The sequence below is a fragment of the Polypterus senegalus genome, chromosome 7, assembly GCF_016835505.1.
Source record: "Polypterus senegalus isolate Bchr_013 chromosome 7, ASM1683550v1, whole genome shotgun sequence".
NCBI classification, from domain to species: Eukaryota; Metazoa; Chordata; class Cladistia; order Polypteriformes; family Polypteridae; genus Polypterus; species Polypterus senegalus.
In genome coordinates, this window is record NC_053160.1 from 176139227 (window position 1) to 176159570 (window position 20344).

General features: G+C 38.6%; 1 protein-coding gene across 5 annotated transcripts in view; it reads left to right on the forward strand.

Moving 5' to 3' along the window:
* Positions 1–11640: 11640 nt before the first annotated feature.
* rai14 (retinoic acid induced 14) overlaps positions 11641–20344 on the forward strand; it is a 191062-nt gene continuing 182358 nt past the window's right edge. For 3 of the 5 annotated variants that reach the window (XM_039759650.1, XM_039759645.1, XM_039759651.1), the window contains exons 1-2: positions 11642–11862; positions 12659–12744. In XM_039759650.1, the coding sequence (XP_039615584.1) occupies positions 12709–12744 (36 nt within the window). In that variant the 5' untranslated portion in view covers positions 11642–11862; positions 12659–12708. Of the gene's footprint in view, positions 11863–12658; positions 12745–20344 lie in introns of all 5 variants that reach the window. The other 2 variants (XM_039759644.1, XM_039759647.1) reach the window with 1 other exon arrangement.

Sequence of the window (20344 nt, forward strand, 5' to 3'; positions counted from 1 at the left end):
TTAACAGAAAATATGCAATATGCATCATAACAAAATTAGACAGGTGCATAAATTTGGACACCCAACAGAGATATGACATCAATACTTAGTTGAGCCTCCTTTTGGTCCTTTGAGCCTCTAGACGCTGTCCTCCTATAGCCTTTGATGAGTGTCTGGATTCTGGATGGAGGTATTTCTGACCATTCTTCCATACAAAATTTCTCCAGTTCAGTTCAATTTGATGGCTGCCAAGCAGCCATTAGTCTGCTTCAAATCGTCCCATAGATTTTTGATGATATTCAAGTCAGGGGACTGTGACGGCCATTTCATTCCAGAAAATTGTACTTCTCCCTCTGCATGAATGCCTTTGTAGATTTCGAACTGTGTTTTGGGTCATTGTCTTGTTGGAATATCCAAGCCCTGTGTAACTTCAACTTTGAGACTGATGTTTGAACATTATCCTGAAGAATTTGTTGATATTGGGTTGAATTCACCCGGCCCTCAACTTTAACAAGGGCCCCAGTCCCTGAACTGGCCACACAGCCCCACACCATGATGGAACCTCCACTAAATTTGACAGTAGGTAGCAGGTGTTTTTCTTGAAATGCGGTGTTCTTCTTCCGCCATGCAAAGCGCTTTTTGTGATGACCAAATAACTCAATTTTTGTCTAATCAGTTCAAAGCACTTTGTTCCAAAATGAATCTGGTTCATCTAAATGTCCATTTGCATACAACAAGCGACTCTGTTTGTGGTGTGAGTGCAGAAAGGGCTTCTTTCTCATCACCCTGCCATTCAGATGTTCTTTGTGCAAATTGCACTGAATTGTAGAACAATGTACAGATACACCATCTGCAGCAAGATGTTCTTGCAGGTCTTTGGAGGTGATCTGTGGGTTGTCTGTAACCATTCTCACAATCTTGTCATATGCCGCTCCTGGATTTTTCTTGGCCTGCCAGAACTGAGTTGGTTTAACAGCAACTGTGCCTGTGGCCTTCCATTTCCTGATTCCATTCCTTACAGTTGAAACTGACAGTTTAAACCTCTGAGATCGCTTTTTGTAGCCTTCCCCTAAACCAGAAGACTGAACAATCTTTGTTTTCAGATCTTTTGAGAGTTGCTTTGAGGATCCCATGCTGTCTGTCACTCTTCAGAGGAGAGTCAAAAGGAAGCACAACCTTCAATTGACCACCTTAAATACCTTTAATCATGATTGGACACTCCTGTCTATGAAGTTCAAGGCTTATCGAGCTAATCCAACCAATTTGGTGTTGCAAGTAATCAGGATTGAGCAGTGACAGACATTCAAATCAGCAAAATTACAAGGGACCCACATTTTTGCACAGCCAGTTTTTCACATTTGATTTAATTTCATAAAACTAAATACTACTTCATTAAAAATCTTTGTTCGGAAAACACCCCAGGACTCGGATGTTCCTAGGAAGTGAAAGACATACCACTGTTATCTTTTTTGTTGAAAGTTATTATTATGCAGGCTGAGAGGGGTTCCCAAACTTTTTCAATTGACTGTACATTTGTTGCTATGTTTTCATTCTACTTGTTGATACTGCGCCCATCATTTGTGTTTATTATGTTAGTTTCTTTTCATCCTACAACCTTCTTTAGCAATCGCAGAAGTAGTTGTGGTTTAGAATGAAAGGCTATGGACTGACAGCTCATTGTGTTTTCCTGAAGCCTGACAGAAACCCACACAAAAACAAAGGAATTACCGCAGATTTCAACAACTTGTAATTCCTACATAATATTTTGACATGCTGGGACACATCAAGGCCTTGCATAACAGGAAAATCTACTTTGTGTTTAATTGTTAAAAACACAAAGCTTTCCAGTCAAAAACTGAAGAATCTCCATTTTGATATGTGATGCATTACAAGACAATCTCCAATCACACATTTACTATTCAAGACCTCGAGTTCTCATTCCCTTTATCGGACCTTTCCAGCAATGAGTGTTACATGTCCTTAGGACGGATTTCTTCCACAATGCTCAACTTTGTATTCTCAAAGAGCTTTTTTTTTTTCCTCAAGATGTTTCCAACCTTCAGTAATGTCAATCTCTTTTAATACTGTAGTCCTTTTGCGCAACTGATGACTCATCAACCATGATATAATTCAATTCAATTTATTATTGAAAGCACTCATCTCAATCACATGCTAGCAAAACAAAACTTTTAAACACCAGACGTGGATATGGACAAATTTGATTTTATCCCTCCATGAAAAAAGAAGAACCCACAATTGCCTCTAAAATAACTTGAAACTGACAAAAAGTAATTCTCACCCATCATTATTTATTTCATATTTAACAAAGATCTTTGTGAACACTTCATCAGAAACTTCAAAAGACTTTCTTGGACATTTGTTTAACCAAAAGATCTTGACTATACATTGTTCTCCTCTCTTGCTAAATGAATCTTAGCCTGGAGAGGTGTATTAATTTTTTACATCTAAGATGTCTCACTTAAAGGTTTTCCGATGTTGTATCTCTCCTAGTGTGTATATAAACACAGGGAACTCCACTTTCCGCATTACATCTTTGCCTGAAGAAGGGGCCTGAGTTGCCTTGAAAGCTTGCATATTGTAATCTTTTAAGTTAGCCAATAAAAGGTGTTATTTTGCTTGACTTCTCACAACATCTGTATTTAACAAAAATCAAACTTTGCTTTACAGTTTGGATTCAACAGAAAACTTCAAATAGTAACACAAATGAAAAGGGCATGGACAAAAATGATGGGATCCTTCACCTAATATTTTGTTGCACAACCTTTAAAGTTTGCAGTCCCCAAAAACAAGTGATTCCTGGAGCTCTTCTTGAGACTTCTGCACCTGTCCACAGGTCGTTTGGTCCACTCTTCCTGCTCTAGCTGCTGTCAGGTGTGAAGGGGTCTTTTCCAGACGGCAAGTTTCAGTTCTTTCCATAGATGTTCGATGGGATTCAGATCAGGGCTCATAGAAGGCCACTTTAGAACAGTCCAGTGTTTGGTTCTGAGCCATTCTTGGGTCCTTTTAGTTGTGTGTTTTGGTTCATCATCCTATTGAATGGTCCATGAGCGGCGGCTGTGACTGAGCTTTATCACACTGGGCAGCACGTTTCATGCCACAATGTCTTGATAGTCTTGAGATTGAAATGTTTCCTGCACAGAGTCAAGACACCCCATGAGCCAGATGCAGCAGAGCAGCCCCAAAACATAAGCAAGACCCCTTCGTGTTTTCTCATCTGTGAACTTAGAGCTGATGGGACTTGCCAAAAAGCTCCAGTTTTGTTTCGCCCGTCACCCGATGAGAAAGTTGTAAAATCAACAGAATGTTCACGCAAATTATAGAAAAAAACCCGATCTAAATACGGTAAGTAGTTCTCTCATGAAAAGCAAACAGACATAAAAACGGGTCTAAAAATCTATAAGAAATTTCGCGCTTGGACCATGAAATTTTAAAAACCGTTTCTTAGCGAGCACCTGTGGGCCAAGGGTAACCTACATTCCAAATTTCAAGTCCCAATTCCTCATGGTTTGGGAGATGTTGTGATAAGTGAGTCAGTGGTATTTGGGTTTTATATATAAATAGATTCCATACCAAATGACATATCACAGAGACACATGCATTGCACGGTGTACTGAAAACGTTAATGTCGATGTCTGTGCTGATTATTTAGATTTCAATCCGTTTCAACTAGTTTATTTACCAAAAGATGAAAATTAATCGTATTGAGGGATTGCTCCCTTTTATGAATAGCACAATATTTTAGAAGAGATGACTTCTTGAATGTCATACCTCTAAGCTGAGTGGCACTGAATACAGAAACACTGAGGTGTAGTGAGGTATATAAATGTGAGTATATGTGGGGCTGGGGTTGATTTGTTTTCGATCTTATGTTTGTAAAAATTGATTTATTTGTATGGAATGATGTGTGATTTTAATAAAATCAATAAAATCAAAGATGAATAATTAAATGTGAGTATATGTGTTTCTTTACTGATGTATTTTGGGGACTCTATTGATAAGATTTCATACAGCGTGTAAGTGTCTTGAAGGAAGGACGGGCATTCTGGCTAAGATAAAGAATGGATTTGTCTTCGGTCAAGATGTCTGTCCTTCCTTCATGGCACCTACAAGAGGTGTGTCACACAAAATAAACGCTGAAGGCTGCAATGTATATACACATATGGAAAGTTGAAGGCACTTAGTAACTGAAAGCTCATAAGCAGGCAGATCAATAACCCACAGGCATACAATTGAAAGGAAATGGCTGAGAAAGCACACAGCTGGATTTAGCTAAAATATGTGAAATGCATCACTCTAGCTTAGTATTGTGAATCAAGGACCACACTGGGAATATATTTGTTATATATATTTGCTATTTAAGTCTCATCATTAATTTGTGTATAGATAGTATAAAAGAGGAGACACAATCATGGTAAATAGTTGAGGCACCACCCTGGTGAACACGTATAATTGAAAAAGTTGAAAAACAACAAAGCATGCAGCTAGTTGCAGATGACTTCTTTTCACAGAAGAGGTTCTGGTTTACATATTGATTTGAAATGAAAGGACGGATAGATAGATAGATAGATAGATAGATAGATAGATAGATAGATAGATAGATAGATAGATAGATAGATAGATAGGAAAGGCACTATATAATAGATAGATAGATAGATAGATAGATAGATAGATAGATAGATAGATAGATAGATAGATAGATAGATAGATAGGAAAGGCACTATATAATAGATAGATAGATAGATAGATAGATAGATAGATAGATAGATAGATAGATAGATAGATAGATAGATAGGAAAGGCACTATATAATAGATAGATAGATAGATAGATAGATAGATAGATAGATAGATAGATAGATAGATAGATAGATAGATAGATAGATAGGAAAGGCACTATGTAATAGATAGATAGATAGATAGATAGATAGATAGATAGATAGATAGATAGATAGATAGGAAAGGCACTATATAATAGATAGATAGATAGATAGATAGATAGATAGATAGATAGATAGATAGATAGATAGATAGATAGATAGATAGATAGGAAAGGCACTATATAATAGATAGATAGATAGATAGATAGATAGATAGATAGATAGATAGATAGATAGATAGATAGATAGATAGATAGATAGAATAACACACACATACTATGGTCTGAACACACATCAGCATGACTACAAAGAAAGAATATTTCAAAAGGTAGAATCTTCTGACTTGGCAGTCGCGGTCTCATTTAGACACTATATGTGCATATTGCCTTTTGGTATAAAAGGAGTCTCCTGCTGCATTTCTGGACGTACTTCTGCTGAATAATTTGTTAGTGTGTCAGTGAAAGGATGTGCAGCATTGTTCATAGTGGCACTCCATTTGCCTTCTTTCTATAGTGAACTGCAACCTCCAGGGGGTCCAGAATGCATCCCATAACTGAGCCTTCACTTTTAATTAGCTTGTTGATTTGGTGGGCCTTTCCTGAAGTGATTGTACCAGCATAGCACACCACAGAGTATAAAATCGTACTGCCCGTCACCAAGATGTAGAAGATGTAAACGAATTCACTACCCACATTCAAGGAATGCAGCTGACTAAGAAAAAATGGAATGGAACCTATGAAAAAAGGTAACGAGCGTTAATTTGATTCAACAATAAGGCATTTGTAAGCCTTAGCAATTATATAAAATGCAAATTTTTGCGTTCCTTTTAATGTAAGTTTACAATGAATACTTTAAACTTGATTTCCCATACATCAGCGCACATCTGATTTCTATCCGGGTCCATTCTGGCAGGGATTTAGCTGACTCTTAATCACAAGCATATTTCTGCTGATTATTCAACACCTGTTTAAATTAGACTGTTTTTTACCATTCTCGCTCAGTCTTTGGGCTCGGTAAGTTCAACAAGTAAATAAAATGTGCTATTTCGTGGAGTCTTAAAGAAAAAGAAAAAAAGAGTTAAATTCCTTTAATACATCGCTGATTTCTAAGGATGACAACAAATATCCCACACAATTCCTGCAACTTACTTATCATCACACTTTACACGCCCCCACCAGACTATTAAAAGTAACTTAGTTACATTACTCATTATTTGTAAAGAAAGTAACTAAATATGTTAAATGGTTACTTATTATAAAATGTACTCAATTTCAAATGGTGCATTACTTCTTCTTTTGTATGAAAAACTGCACATTTCACTCGCCAGTTTGACCACCAAGGGGTATTGCAGCACCCCGAACCTCAGACACAACCTCACAGGCACAAGTCCCTATATTTGATACTTTACAAAAAGGCTTCAAAATTGGCATAAAGCAAAGTACAATTATTCTTCTCTCCCTTTTCTTCACCTCCACACCTCCCAAGTGAGCTTTTCCTGTCCTACACTGTAACTCCAACTCACCTGGATGAGTCGGAGCAGGTCATTTTATCTTGGACTCAGGAGAACTTCCTGTGCCAGGGCACAGCCCAATGGAAGCGCATCCAGGTAAATTGGGAGTCCCATAAAGTAGTGAGCGTAACACTCTGCAGAATCCTCTGGCCACATCCACAGACCCCATCATGGCTGCCTCACTGCACAACAGTTTCCAACATTCGTTGTGGGTATCCTGAAGCCCAGGGATGCTGCCATCTATTATAGTTTTGAAATGGAGCCTCCCCTGACTTCTCTGTTACATTGGCCTTCCAGCCAGTTAAGGGAATGAGATCAGTGCCAGCTGGGATGCCAGCCTATGTGTAGTCACATCTGTTAACATCTGGTGGTTAACACCATCTGAATTACTGTTGAAAGAAGGATGTATCGTAATGTATAAAGTATCTATCTATCTATCTATCTATCTATCTATCTATCTATCTATCTATCTATCTATCTATCTATTATATAGTGCCTTTCCTATCTATCTATCTATCTATCTATCTATCTATCTATCTATCTATCTATCTATCTATCTAATTTATGTCTGGATGATGGGGTATGCAATAGGACAAGATTAGTTGTATTCAAAAATAAAGCTTCAACAAAATATGCACATTTTTGCAACCGATCATTAACTGCAAAGTCACCACAGCTCCGTTGAGATATTATCATGCCACCTTACAAAGACGGTGCCTCCTTTGTTAAGACATTTCACTGTTGATTTCAGGAACCTTCTGAAAAAGAGAATTTAAAATAAATAAATAAATGAATAAAACTGGAACTAGACTTGACTTTGCTGGCAGTCAAAAAAGTGTAAAAAAAGGTTAATCTAGATAATAAACTCACAACAAGTGACAGACAGGGAAAAGAATGGGTCCAACTGGCAACCGAGTCAGATTACAATTGAAGAAGTAGACGCTAACCCTGAGTGAGACTTGCTGCATTAAAAACTCACAGCCATCCAAGGCCCGATTTGCACAGGCCTGTTGTATGGGATTTGCAAAACAAAAAACAACAAGTCAAATTTTATTTCCACATACTAGAAAAATTCATAATATTTCGGCTGCACAGTCTAAGTAATATAATATCACCATCACCACTTTCTGTTAACAGAGGAAGAAAAATACTGAGCTGGACTGACCAAGTCACTCAATTCCTCAACAACTTCCTCCAGCTCCTCCTGTGGATTTCCTAGCTGCTTCCATGCCAGTTGAGTGAAATAGTTCCTTGCAGCGTGTCCTGGGATTGTGCCTTAGTGTTCTTTTAGTAGGGCTTTCCAGGTACACCTCACACATCACACACAAAAATTCACGTTTTGTGTCTCTTTTGTTCATTTTTGATTCCTTTATTTATGCCGATTATGTACATCAGTCTGCAGTTTGGGTTTTACCAATGTATATCAGTTGCCTTTGCTATGCTCCATGTGTGTTGTGGGTGATTCCCCCAAGAGTTGAGTCCATCTGCCAATCACTGCCAGGATCTGCCCTACAAATCCTGAGGCTCTCCCACTGTTCCTGGTGGTTCATTTCAAAGTGAGTTGCTTCTGTCCTGCTTATTAGCTGTGACCTCTTGCTCTGTTTTTTGATTTTTGTTTTGTGAATATGTTCACCTGGATTGCCTTTTGTTTATGGCAACTCCATTTTGCCTTTAGTGCTCTACAGCACTTACTTTTGTTTCCGGGCATTTTTGTGGAAATAAAACTTTTTATTTAATAAAGTTATGTGTTTGCCCTTGTTACTAGCTGGGTTTGATGGTTTTCTCATCTAGTGGGTATTTCTCAAGGTATTTTTTAGTAAAAACTCACTGACATTCATTTGTACCAATCAATCTGTAAATACATATGAAGAACATGCAGATGCCCTGTATTACCTGGCGCTGTGAGATAGGAATGACAGCTGTGCCTGTTCACTCTGCTTCTGCTAAAACTTCACCCTGATTAAGGCTTGGTGAATTGGTTTTGATAAACTGGCCCAGGTGTGTGTGTGTTTGCTTTGTAAAGGATTGGCACCTTGAATGGATATTGTTCCTACCTTGCATCTGATGCTTACTGGGATAGGCTTCCACTGCACCCGCAACCCTGCCCTGGATAACAAGTTTAAGAAGACAGGTGGATTATTATTATTATTGTGCCTAAAGCTGAATAAATATATGAATAGATAATTGATGTAAGATATCGCAGATAGCAGTTATGATGATGATGCCACTATTACCATTACAACATTTTTATTATCAATGTGTTTCTACCTTGTGGCCTATGATTATTGGGATACGATCCAGCTGTTATGCAACCCAGTCCTGGACAAGTAGATTAGAAAGATGGATGGATGATTATTATTTTGCTTATAGCAGAGAAAAATATACAAATAGATTCATGGATGGGACGTATTGAGGAGAGCAGTTATTATTATTATTAGGGGGGACAGCAGTAGTGCTGCTGTTTCAGGTGAAGGCAAATGGGATTTGCATCCTGGATGTTATCTACGTGAAGTTTGCATTTTCTCCCCAGGTGCTCTGGTTTCCTCCCACAGCTCCACAATCCAAACACATGCATGTTTGGTGGTCTGGCAGTGCTAAAGTGACCCAAGTGGGTGGGTGCGTTCACCCTGTGATGGACTAGTACCCTTCCAGGGGATTGTTCCGGTCTCCCTCCAATGCTTTCTGGGATGGACTTCAGCAGTGCTGTGCAATGGCCTTGAAAAGTGGGTTAGAAAGATGGATAGTTGCCTATAATGTCTATAAATTCATTCATTCATTCACCTTCTCTCTCTGAAATACAAGAGGCATTATCAATCCAGCAGCAGCAAGCAGTATCTTTGCAAAATACAGAAAAAAGCATCTGTATTTTTAAATAAAATAAGCAATGGTGTGACTTTTTTCAGTCATTAGTGTTTAGAATTGAGACAGCAATTTACTGGGAATCAACATTCAATGTCAATAACAGCACTTGGCAATGAATTTCCAAGATGAATGCATGCTGCTGGGGCTGAAAGGGTTTTGGGGGGGAAGACAAACTTGGTGAAGAGAGGTGCACAGCAGGTCTGTTTTTAAAATGCCTGAATTTCACAACACTGGTTTGCTTTTCTTCCTTCTGAAAATGACACGGATATGCTGTTTTGCAACATGGGTGTAATTTGAATATGTGGATCAATACCCAATAACATTTTTTGCTTAACAAATAGATGTATTTGGCAAGTTTTAAGGCTTTTCACCACATTGGGACTCTGGTACCCTTCAGCCATTATAAAATGATTAAAAAGTTTTTTTTTTCTTTTAATTTATAAAACATTCTTCATTTTTTAACACAATTTCATGTAGCAAACTAAAATATACAATGATTGTGAAAAAAAGACTGAACATAAATACCATTAGTAATTATTTAATAATGGAAAAAGTTGCTGGAATGAACACCTGCAGCCAGTGCAACCGTACAGGGACTAAGTTTGACATCCCAGACCTAATTGGACTACTTTAGAATCCCTAATTAATCTAACCTGCACATCTTAGTACTATGTGAGAAAGACGAGACATGAGGTTTGATCTCAAGTAGTTTACCTGAAAATGTGAGGCATGTGTTTAAGTTTCAAAAAGAAACACTGCAGTCCAACTGAACACCTTGTACATCGGACATATTGTAATGGTGCTGACAAGTTGTGTAAGCCAGGGATGTGTCACCCATAGTATAAGCTGGCATTCGATCATGCAAACTAACAGCTTCAAAGCTGGCAGCAAGTGTAATTATAAATGGGGCAAGCCTGCAATTTGCAAACAGTATTTCAATTAGTGCCATAAAGGTAAGCAGCCCTTTTAAGGATAGCAAGCCATCTAAAAAACATAAAAATGACCCATTCTGGCACTACACTGGTGTCAGGAGTGGGATGAAGATAAGACCTACAGTCCAGTTTTGCAACGTACCAGACCTGCTTGGCTCTTCTGAGGAGTGCTGGAGAGTCTTAAAACTAATATCTGTGATCTGGAGTGCCATTTGCAGCATCAGTAAAGGGAAGAAGAGAGCAGAGAGGCTGCTACCTATAAAGCTCCATCAATGCTTCTGCATCTGCTCTGGTCTGTTGGCCTGGGTCTGCAGATGCTGGCGAAGCTTTAAAAAAGTGTGCCAAATCAAATTGCTACTGACCCCAGGCAAGCCATGTGAAGTCGGGCCAGTGGTAAAACTGTGCAAGCAAAGGTCAAGGCAGGTTGTAGGGGGTGCTACAGAGCAGCAATGGTGGGAAACTCCCAAAGCTGAGATACAGATCTGGAATGGTATTTGCAGTGTCAGTTCAGTGAAAGAAAACAAGAGACTGGAACATCTACAGTTCCTGACCAGGAGTATACCTGCTCACCTGTAATCGACAGATCACAATATAGAAATACAGTGTCTTAACACCTCCACTGTGCTGCATGACAGCGCAACACACCACATCTCTGCAGCGCCACCCTAGCAGCAAATCACTCAAGACCCCTGTTGATGTGCTTTTGTCACCAGTCGCGAGACCACCTAGCCATTTCAAAGAGTTGGAAGTGGTTGCTGGGGACAGTGACTTTGAAGGGAGGAGCGTCTGTCTGTCACTTGATGTGAGTTTGTTATCTAGTTGCATCAGCCAGGGATGAGTCTTCCATTGTGTGAACTGGCACTCCATCGTGCTGAGCAGCTTCAAAGCCAGCTGCAGGTGAGCCTATAGAAAATAGCAAGGCTGCAATGTCGCAGAGGCAATTCCAACTATTGTGGTTAAGGCAAGCTGTCCTTCCTTGTATAGCATGCCATTCAAAAGTGCCAATGTAAAGAGAAAAAGGATCCACTCTGGCACTCTGCCCCAGTGCTACAATATTAACAAATCAGAGACTAACCAAAAAAAATGCTGCTTTGCTGTTCCCAATCATAACAATTTCCCTTAGGAGACGAACTGCTGCCGCCGATTCTCTCTCAAGCGCTCCTTTGTCACAAGCTAGCGAAGGCGGCAATTTCATGGAGCAGAGTAAACAAACAGGAAATTACAGCAACAACAATTACAGGCCAGTTTCACATTTGATGGTCCCATGCTGAGAAGAAACTTTTCTAAGTACAATGGACAGCGTGTTAGTTGAAAGGCGCAGAAATCCGCTGTAACGTTGGCTGCTGGTCTCCACCGCGCCTCACAGCTAGCTTGTCGCTCTCAGTGGGTGCGCGCGCTCGCAAGTGTGTGCGTGTGCGTGTCTGTGTCTGTATGTAGCCAGCGGTCACGAGGTCAGGTGACGTCACTCCCCAGGCAGTCCCAGAGCGAAACAATCCAAGCGGCCGGAGCTGCCTGGCGGAGTGCTGAATGGCTGGCAAAGGAGAGAGCAGGCTGAGGGAAAATTACATGGGAGCAGCGAGTCACCGGTCAGCGACAGGGAGGAAAAGTTGTACTTGGTAACACGAGTCGCCTGCTTAACTTTCCTGCGTTGGCCAATTCTTGCCTTGATACTTTTATGGAAAGGTGAGCGGACAAGCTATTTAGTTATCATATTTTGTTGAGTTTTGTGTTTGCTTTCCGGGACATGATGGAGCGTGAAAGGAAAAGTATTAGTGCGAGGCGCCGGGATGAATGGTGGTATTGTTTCGGGCACTTTACTGGCTCCTCTGACATTTGCCATGAACATGTTCGAGAACATTTGGGAAACTGATCCATCACTTGTTGTTTCAAGTCATGTTTTAGTTTTTTTTTTTGTTTTTGTTTTTTTTAAACGGCAAGATTCGCTTGAATTGTCTTTTACATTGGAGGTTTGAGATTTGGAGATCTGTAAACCAGACGCCCGCCAGAGCGCAGCCAGCGGCTCATTTCGGGATCGCACACTTTCCCTTGGCGCTTTTGTTGTGGAATGGCTGTTATAAGGCCAGTAGCTGTTTTATACTGCATAATACAAGTGAAGCAGAAAGTAAAGTCACCTTATTTATTTATTTATTTTCCCATTTCCCCTGCGTTTAGGGAATTGGGGATATGCTAACGAAAGCGGCGGACACCAAGTACCATACTGCTGATGCTTTTACTAGCCGAATGTGGGTCACCGACACTGGCTGTCTGCGAGCATCGCAACTTTTGTATTTGCGCGATCTCCGCCTCGAGGAATGATGTTCTTTTTCAATGTACCAGATCTGTTTTGTTAAAGAAAATTAATAAACGATTTTCTGGGGTACTATACGAGTACACTATGCAGCAGTGTGTGTCAAAAAAGAAGTTTAAGTAGGCTTCTGAGCCACCTGAATAAAACATTATTCTCCTCCCCCCCCAACAGAGAGAGGCAGTGATTGACATCTGAAGGAACAAAAAGTGCATGGACTGAAAATGAAGAGTCTAAAAGCAAAGTTCAGGAAGAGTGATGTAAGTTGAGTCTTTTTTTATCTTGTGTATATTTGCTAGTGTGCTTTGAGTTTGGCACGTCTGGCCTTGGCTGTTTCAGCAGCAGGGCGGGCTACAGGGACACTCTAATAGCACTGAGAGTGGCTTGGGTGATCTTTTTTTTCTTTTTTTCTTTTTCAAACCCCCTACTTCAATCATTTCACTTTCAGAGTGTTTATAGTCACAACATCGCAGGGGGAAGAGTGAATTGGCTCACGTGATCCCCAATGACAGGAAAGGGCAATTTATGCCCTGTGGAATCGCAATGAATGGCACAATTCACTGCATCCAGCCTCTTAATCAAAAGCAAACGCATATATTTATTTAGATGGTATTTCTTGCCAATACGATTTACAGTTCACAAGTGAATAGCTTAATTATTATTTTTAACATATCTTAACCTCCAAGGCACCGGTAATTCAAATTATTAAGGATCATATAGTGAGTCAGTATTGAGTAGCAACGTTTAGCCACTGGGACACACTGCACTTCAAATATTATTTTATGTCGTATGATGACACCTTTTGGCAATCATAATTAAAGGAATACTTCACCCAAAAAGTATATTTTTTGAAATGTTACTTACTCTGTGTACTTTGTAGTGATGGCAGAGATTTTTATTTTTAATGTCATGTTTTCATGCAGAACGAGAAAAAAAGTTTATGATATAATAGAACCTAAAGGGCACCTCTTCTCTATTATTGTAAACAATTTGAAAAACATCTATAGGATGAAAAAAAAAATCAGCTTATTGATGCCTAATCAACATGTCTGTTATCAAGTTGTTTGCTCAAAATGTTCAAAGTGCATGCATTTTTTTATAAAATGTTATTAACTGCTACTTCCAGGAAAAAGCAGTATACATTGTAAACATGAAAATGCATTCCCATAATTCTGTGCTTTTTGAATTGAAGACCCGTTTCTCTCCTTCATTCATTCATTGATCAAGAGTCCTGTTTTTACACGATTTTATTCATCTTGCCCTCTTTGTTTGACTGGGCCAAATTTTGCAATTTTTAATTCACAGGCAGTGCTGGTGCTAGGTTAAATGTACCCTAGGCCAAGCTTATTAATGCGCCAACTGACTGTTTGGTAGCTAACTTGTACGGCTGGGTTCCCCCCAGCTTATGATCTTCGCCCTGTGTTTGACTGTGTACAATATATGCGGATGATTCCAGACGAAACTATTAATATTTTAGCAAAACAAATGCATGTGTTTTGCATGCTTTGAGCATACAGTCGGACAACTGACATGTGGATTATGTAGCACGAGTAAAGTGAATTTTTTTTCCCCCACATTGATTGTTATTGTACAGCACTGGTCATCCTTGTATTTTATTGTATCATAAATGTTTTTCTTTTGTTCTCAATGAAAACATATTTTGTTATATAATTAAACCTTTTGTCAAACATGATAAAAGGTATACTCAACCTCATTTTTTTTTTTTGTATGTTACACCATGTAGTTTGTAGTGACAGCTGAGAAAAAATGTTAATCTGTTGATTCCATGCAAAAAGCAGAGAAAAACGTTTGACATAATAGAAATTGGTAGGAGTGACCAGTGCTGGACAATGGCAAACGATGTGAAGAAGAAACAAAATATCATGTTGCTCATGTCACATAATTCTTGTGTCTGTTTTCTACTTCTCTGCTCAAACGATTCAAAATTCCTGCATTTTTTCTCAAGTATTGTTAAATAGGTAGTTCTTGGGTAATCTGTGCACATTATTTAGCACAAAACTAAAGCCACATGGGATTGACTTTTTGAATTAAAGATAAGAGTCTTGACCAAAGAATGAGGGGGAGAGACGCATCTCCAATTAGAAAAAATGAATCCCATGAAGCTTTAGTTTTAATGTTATTATGTGCACTAGTTGTTCTAAATGAAACAATATTTTAGCTTAAAATCAAGCGTTTTGCTCGTTTTGAACATACGAATGAATAATTGAAATGAATAAAGTGAGATTTTTTTTTCCATTTGCCATAATAATAATACATTTATAAAGTGCTTTTCTAACCCACTCAAAAAAACTTTTGCATAGACAGTGGGGAGCCACTTCAACCACCACTAACATGCCACCTCTGCCTGGATTGTGCGATGGCAGCCATTGTTATGCCAGTACTCTCATCACACATGAGCTTTTAGGTGTTGAAGGGGGAAGAGAGAGAGAGAGAGAGAGACAGTTGGCAAATCAGAGACAGGGATGATTAAGGGGTCAAAATGGACGAGGCTGTAATGGCCGTTTAATTCGGACATCGGGGAACACCTTGTTCTTTTTTAAAAGATGCCCAGTAATCTTTTATGACCACAGAGAGGCAGGACCTCGATTTCATGCCTTATTTGAAGGACTGTGTGATTTTTACAGCACGGTGTTCCCATCACTGCACTAGGGTATTCGTATGCATTCACAGACCACAGGGTAAGCAACCCCTGCTGGCCTCTCCAAAATCATTCCTGCAGCAAGCTTTCCTGGTTGGTGTCCCATCCAAATACTGGCCAGGTCCAATCATACTTAGCTTCAGGTGAATTACCTGCTCTGAGGGGCAAGTGCACTACATTAATTTTGTTTTTTGTTCTCATCCATCACTGCAAACTACATGGGGGTAAGTATCGTATAAAAATATTTTTGGATAAAATATTCCTTTAAGGTTTGCATAGTGAGTCAGTTTTGAAGTTTGTTTTATGTTATATTGTTATACCTTTTGGCAAACTTAATTAACAGGTAGAATCCAATTTTTTCATATTTTGGCAAGAAGCTTTAGTCGATAAAGGTTACACAGCAAGTCAAAGAAAGGAGATTTAACTCGCAGCCTAGTTCAGTGCCTTAAAAATTTAGAGTACAGTGTGTCCAAACACAATTTTATACAACCACTTTATCTGAACTTTATGCATTACGCATGTGGTCTTGGTAAAATCATTTCAATATTTCTGCAAGGAGCACTGATTGGATAATTGATAAATGGAGTTCGAGTGAACAGCAGCTTTGCTAGTTAAAGCCCAATACCTTAGCCACTGGATTGTGCTGTCAACAGTGTAATTCAACTCCTTCAGTTATTAACACTCCCTATTTAGTTATTTCTGGCAACACCAATGTTTCCTTTTCAAGATGCAGCGTATTAGCACTGGAGCTCACTCTAGAGTTGGTTCTTGCCTTATGCTAGATATATCTGAGGTAGTCTAAGACTTCCTGTGATCTAGTGCTGAGTAAATCGGGCACAGAAAATGGATGTATATTAACATCTTATGACTTTTTTGAGCTTAATCTGAAGCATTGTTTTTGTTGTAATGGGTCTCCCATTTGGCAAGTGGATGTCAGGTGGAAAAGGGTCATGGGGTGCACATTCAGGGTATAGAAAGGTGGATAAGAGTGTGAAGAACAAAAACTAGCAGTAGTTTACAACTTGGTATACGTGTGCTGCAAAAAGGGTACTGCAAGAAGGTAGTTAGTCTTGCAAAAGAACTGAGTAACTTAGAAGGACAACAGGCAGGGGCTTCGGTATAAGAGAGAAAGCAAACCAGAGTAAAACTTGTAATATCCACCAAGTTGCAATTCAATAAGTCACCCTGTAGAGAGAGACAGAATGAGAGTGAGTCCACGCAGCTTGTCTTCCATGTTGGGAAAGTTGGAAATATGTGGTCTTTGGTCTTTTTTTGGGGCCGTGTGTCAATTGTTTCCTTCAGACTGTTAGGTGGCAGCGCAGATCCCTGGAATGGAAGGTGTGACATGTTGTTGCCTATTTAATTTAGGAAACCCTGACTTTGCCCAAGAGACCTGGCTCTTTAATGTCTGTAAAAGTTTTAGGGAGGCAGTGGTCTCAAAGCTGCCCGAGAACAGAATGGCTTGATGGCTGCAAGTGTTTGTCTGGTGTTGAACCCCACAGGACGCTTTAAAGCCATCTAACTGCAGATAACTCACAAAAGACGTAGCTGACTGATGAGTTGGGAGAGAGCAGAGAAATGAAGAGCAAAATGCTTCATTTGATTCTGGTTAGGTAGGCAAGTGGGTGAGCCACACAGTTGGGTAGGAAAAGGCCAACACCTCATCAAGAAGGTCTAGGCCAGGGGTGCCCAACTTTAGTCCTGCAGTGCCGCAGTAGCTGCAGGTTTTCATTGTAACCTTTTTCTTAATTAGTGATTTGTTTTTGCTACTAATTAACTTCTTTTGAATGAATTTTAATTGACTTGGTTTTTAGGAATTTTTTTCCCTTGAATTCCTTCATTTCTTTCCTTAAATGGCACCCAAGCAGAAGTGAAATGTGAAGTGAGAGAGCCAACAGAAGACCAACTAAGTCGGGGCCTCAAACTCCAATCAGTTGCTTAATTAGGCGTTGAGTCTTGTCATTAATTAAACCCGCTGTTTAATTCTATGGCTTGTTCTCATTGTGCAATAGCAGACATTTCTGAAATTGTGGATCTCTTTTCTAAGAGCAGATCAGCATTCCTGAGACCTTCATCTTTCTTTATTTTCGGATATTGTATGATGGTCACAGTTTGCTGGTCCTGTTTTGGCTCATTTTGTTTCTCATTATTGTGTGGCTGCTATTTAAGGAAAAAGAAACAATTGATGGGTCTGAGTCTTCAAGAGCAAGTCAAATAAAATGAATTCGAAAGAAGTTAATTAGCAGCAAAAACAGGTCACTAATTAAGAAAAGGGTTAGAATGAAAACCTGCTGCCACTGCAGCCCTCCGGGACTGGAGTTGGGCACCCAGGTAATAGAGTTTTATTTGTGTTATTTGTTTTATTTCTGCTTTTGTACTGTACGTTGTCCCTGTAGTGATCCCTCCATTTTGTGTTTTGGATAATACATGCACTTTTTTATATAGTTTTGGTAGTATTCTCAGTGTTCATTAGAAGGGTATTTTTTTCTTTTATGCTGTACAAAAAGTTGATCACATTTGATATTAAAGAGGCATAGGTGAAACCATGGTTAATTTTAATAATAGCAACCTCTTTTATACCTAGAGGTTATCCTAAAATCAAGGTAATTTCTGAACAAAAAATGAGTTGACATTCTCAAACATTGCCAGTTCAGGACCTAGTATAATATGTAGAGTCCTCCATCTTTATTATTGTTAAACCGAGCCAAAAAAATTAATGTGTGAAACCCACAAAACATCATGCCAACCTTATCTAAGGCCTGCTGATATTCACACAATAGAAAAGTGACTTGGGTATTGATATATATTTTAAGTTGTTCAAGATTTATTATTTGAAAAGTGTTCAAAATTGGACAGGCTGTTTAAAGAGAAGATACTTCCTATTCTAGCTGTGGAGGAAATTGTTATGCAACTTTTGGGAGTAGTAAAAAAGAAATCACAGCATACAACTGTGTTACATTTGCTTTGAATGTATGTTGTATTATGTGAGAAAGAGCCAAGGTTATAAACAAATAGAAGTGTCTTTTGGTGTTAGTAACCTTTGATGCTTTATAGATCTCCCTGGGTCTCCTCTCCTTTGACACCTTCTCAATCATAGACTGTCACAACTGTCAAATTAAGAGGCCAGCCTCATTTACTGAAAATTCGTAAACTAGTTAACCTATTACTACTGTTGTACATTCAAGTTGTTTATGTCGCTTCACACTTCTTGTCTCGTTTATTTTAGTGTGCTTTCTAGGAACAGTAAAACAGATCTCCTGGTAATAGAGATGTTCACCTTCATAAATAGGAGGCAACCATAGTGGTGCTTTTAAATGGGATCTGGCATATTATGCTGAAGTTGAATTGATCTAACTGATGCTTTATTCAAAAGTGATTACATAGTCCAGTAGACTCTAGACATGTACAGCTGACACAATAGCATGACATGTTACAAGACTACACACATTTAGACAGCGGAGAAGACTAAGGCTGCAGCTTTACGCTTTTTCAGTCTCATACCTCCGTTGAGTGGTGCAAAAAGCTCTGCCAACTTTATTTGTATGGTTACTTTTCTTTTTAAACAGCATTTAAACCTGTTTCATGATTACCATACAATTTTTATTTACATAATTCTTCAATAGGCACATTGTTTTCCTTTCAGATTACTTTTATTAAACATACTTCAATTTAAGAGCTCTACCTGCCATAAAATAATTATCAGTATGGTATCCTTAAACAAAGTGCAAAAGAATCACAAAATGTATAAACATAAGCAAAGATGAGACGTGCTGTATACACAAAAATAGATACACTGTGTTGTTTTAAGTATAAACTCCAGCAGTCCTAAGTTTGGCTGCTTTCTGCAATAAATAACTTGGTAGTAAAAACAACAGTTTAATTTGGACAGAAGCTTCATTGTATTGGAAGATACTTTATTCCGGAGTTTTGGGCCCTGTAGCTAATGGCTGTGCCTTCTACACTATTTTTTAAATTTATCCTCGTAGTTGTAAACAGGACGATGTCTTGGAGGTCAGTGTTACGCTCATGCACTTTAATAGTTTTTATAAGCTGGGGGCTAAATCATTTATAACATTATACAGTTTGTGAGAATGAGGATTTTGAAACCAGCTCTAATCCTAATTGGAAAGAGATGGTTTAAGAATTGGAGTAATATGGTTGTACTTCTTAGATCACACCATGACAGCTAGGATCATAACTAGAACCAAGTGTTGAGTACTAGGTGGACAATTCAAACGCATTACAGTAGTCACTTCTGCTCAAAATCAAAGCTGTTCAGGATCCTGTAACTGAAGTACCTGCTTTAGTTTTTCCCCCATCTGCTTAACTAAAATGAGCAAGTCCTGTCTTCATATTAAAATGATTTGATAAGTATAAATAAAAAAAGAACTAAGAACAGTGCCCCCTTAGCCATCAGAATTCCCAAATCTGTGAAGTTGAATGCTATGATTTCTTACATTGCAAAATTAGAATAAGTTTTACAGCGCACATTAAAATAATTTCTATGCTGTAATATTGATGAAAGTTGTTTTTAAATTTTTCATAGGACTGAAGTTTTTTACGATACTGGAATTTGTTAATGATCTAGTTGCAACCCCATAATTATAATTTTTATGTTACCTTCTTCATGTAGTTTGTAGTTATTACTGAGAATTTTTCTTTAATCTCATCTTTTCACGCAGATGTGGAAAGCATTTATGGGGGGGGAAAAAAAAAAAATCGTGAGTGGTCTACCCTAAGCTTTCTCATATATTCAGATATGGGGATGGATATTTGAGGAGTAAACTGCAAGACAATGATTATATTTTTATATTATGTACATTAAAGAACCATCGGCAACAAATCAAATTAATATATTGAACAATTGTTATAAAAATAAAGTTGAATAAATCAGACTCTGCGGCTGTATGAATTAAAGGTAAAGTACCACTCCCGGTTAACGGAAATAGCCCAAAAGTTGATAGAAATGTGTGTTTTGTACATAATACTGCAATGAAAATTTGGTTGACCTAAGTGAAAGCGTACTCAAGTTATTGTGTTTATATACACACACAGACACACAGGGAGGTCTAAAACATCGAGATTCATCAAAACCTCAAAATGGAATTTTTGGAGGATTCCAAAACTTTCTCTATACTTTGTATACGAGAAAGTCAGGCAGGTCTAAAACATCGAGATTCATTAAAATCTTGGCATTGAAT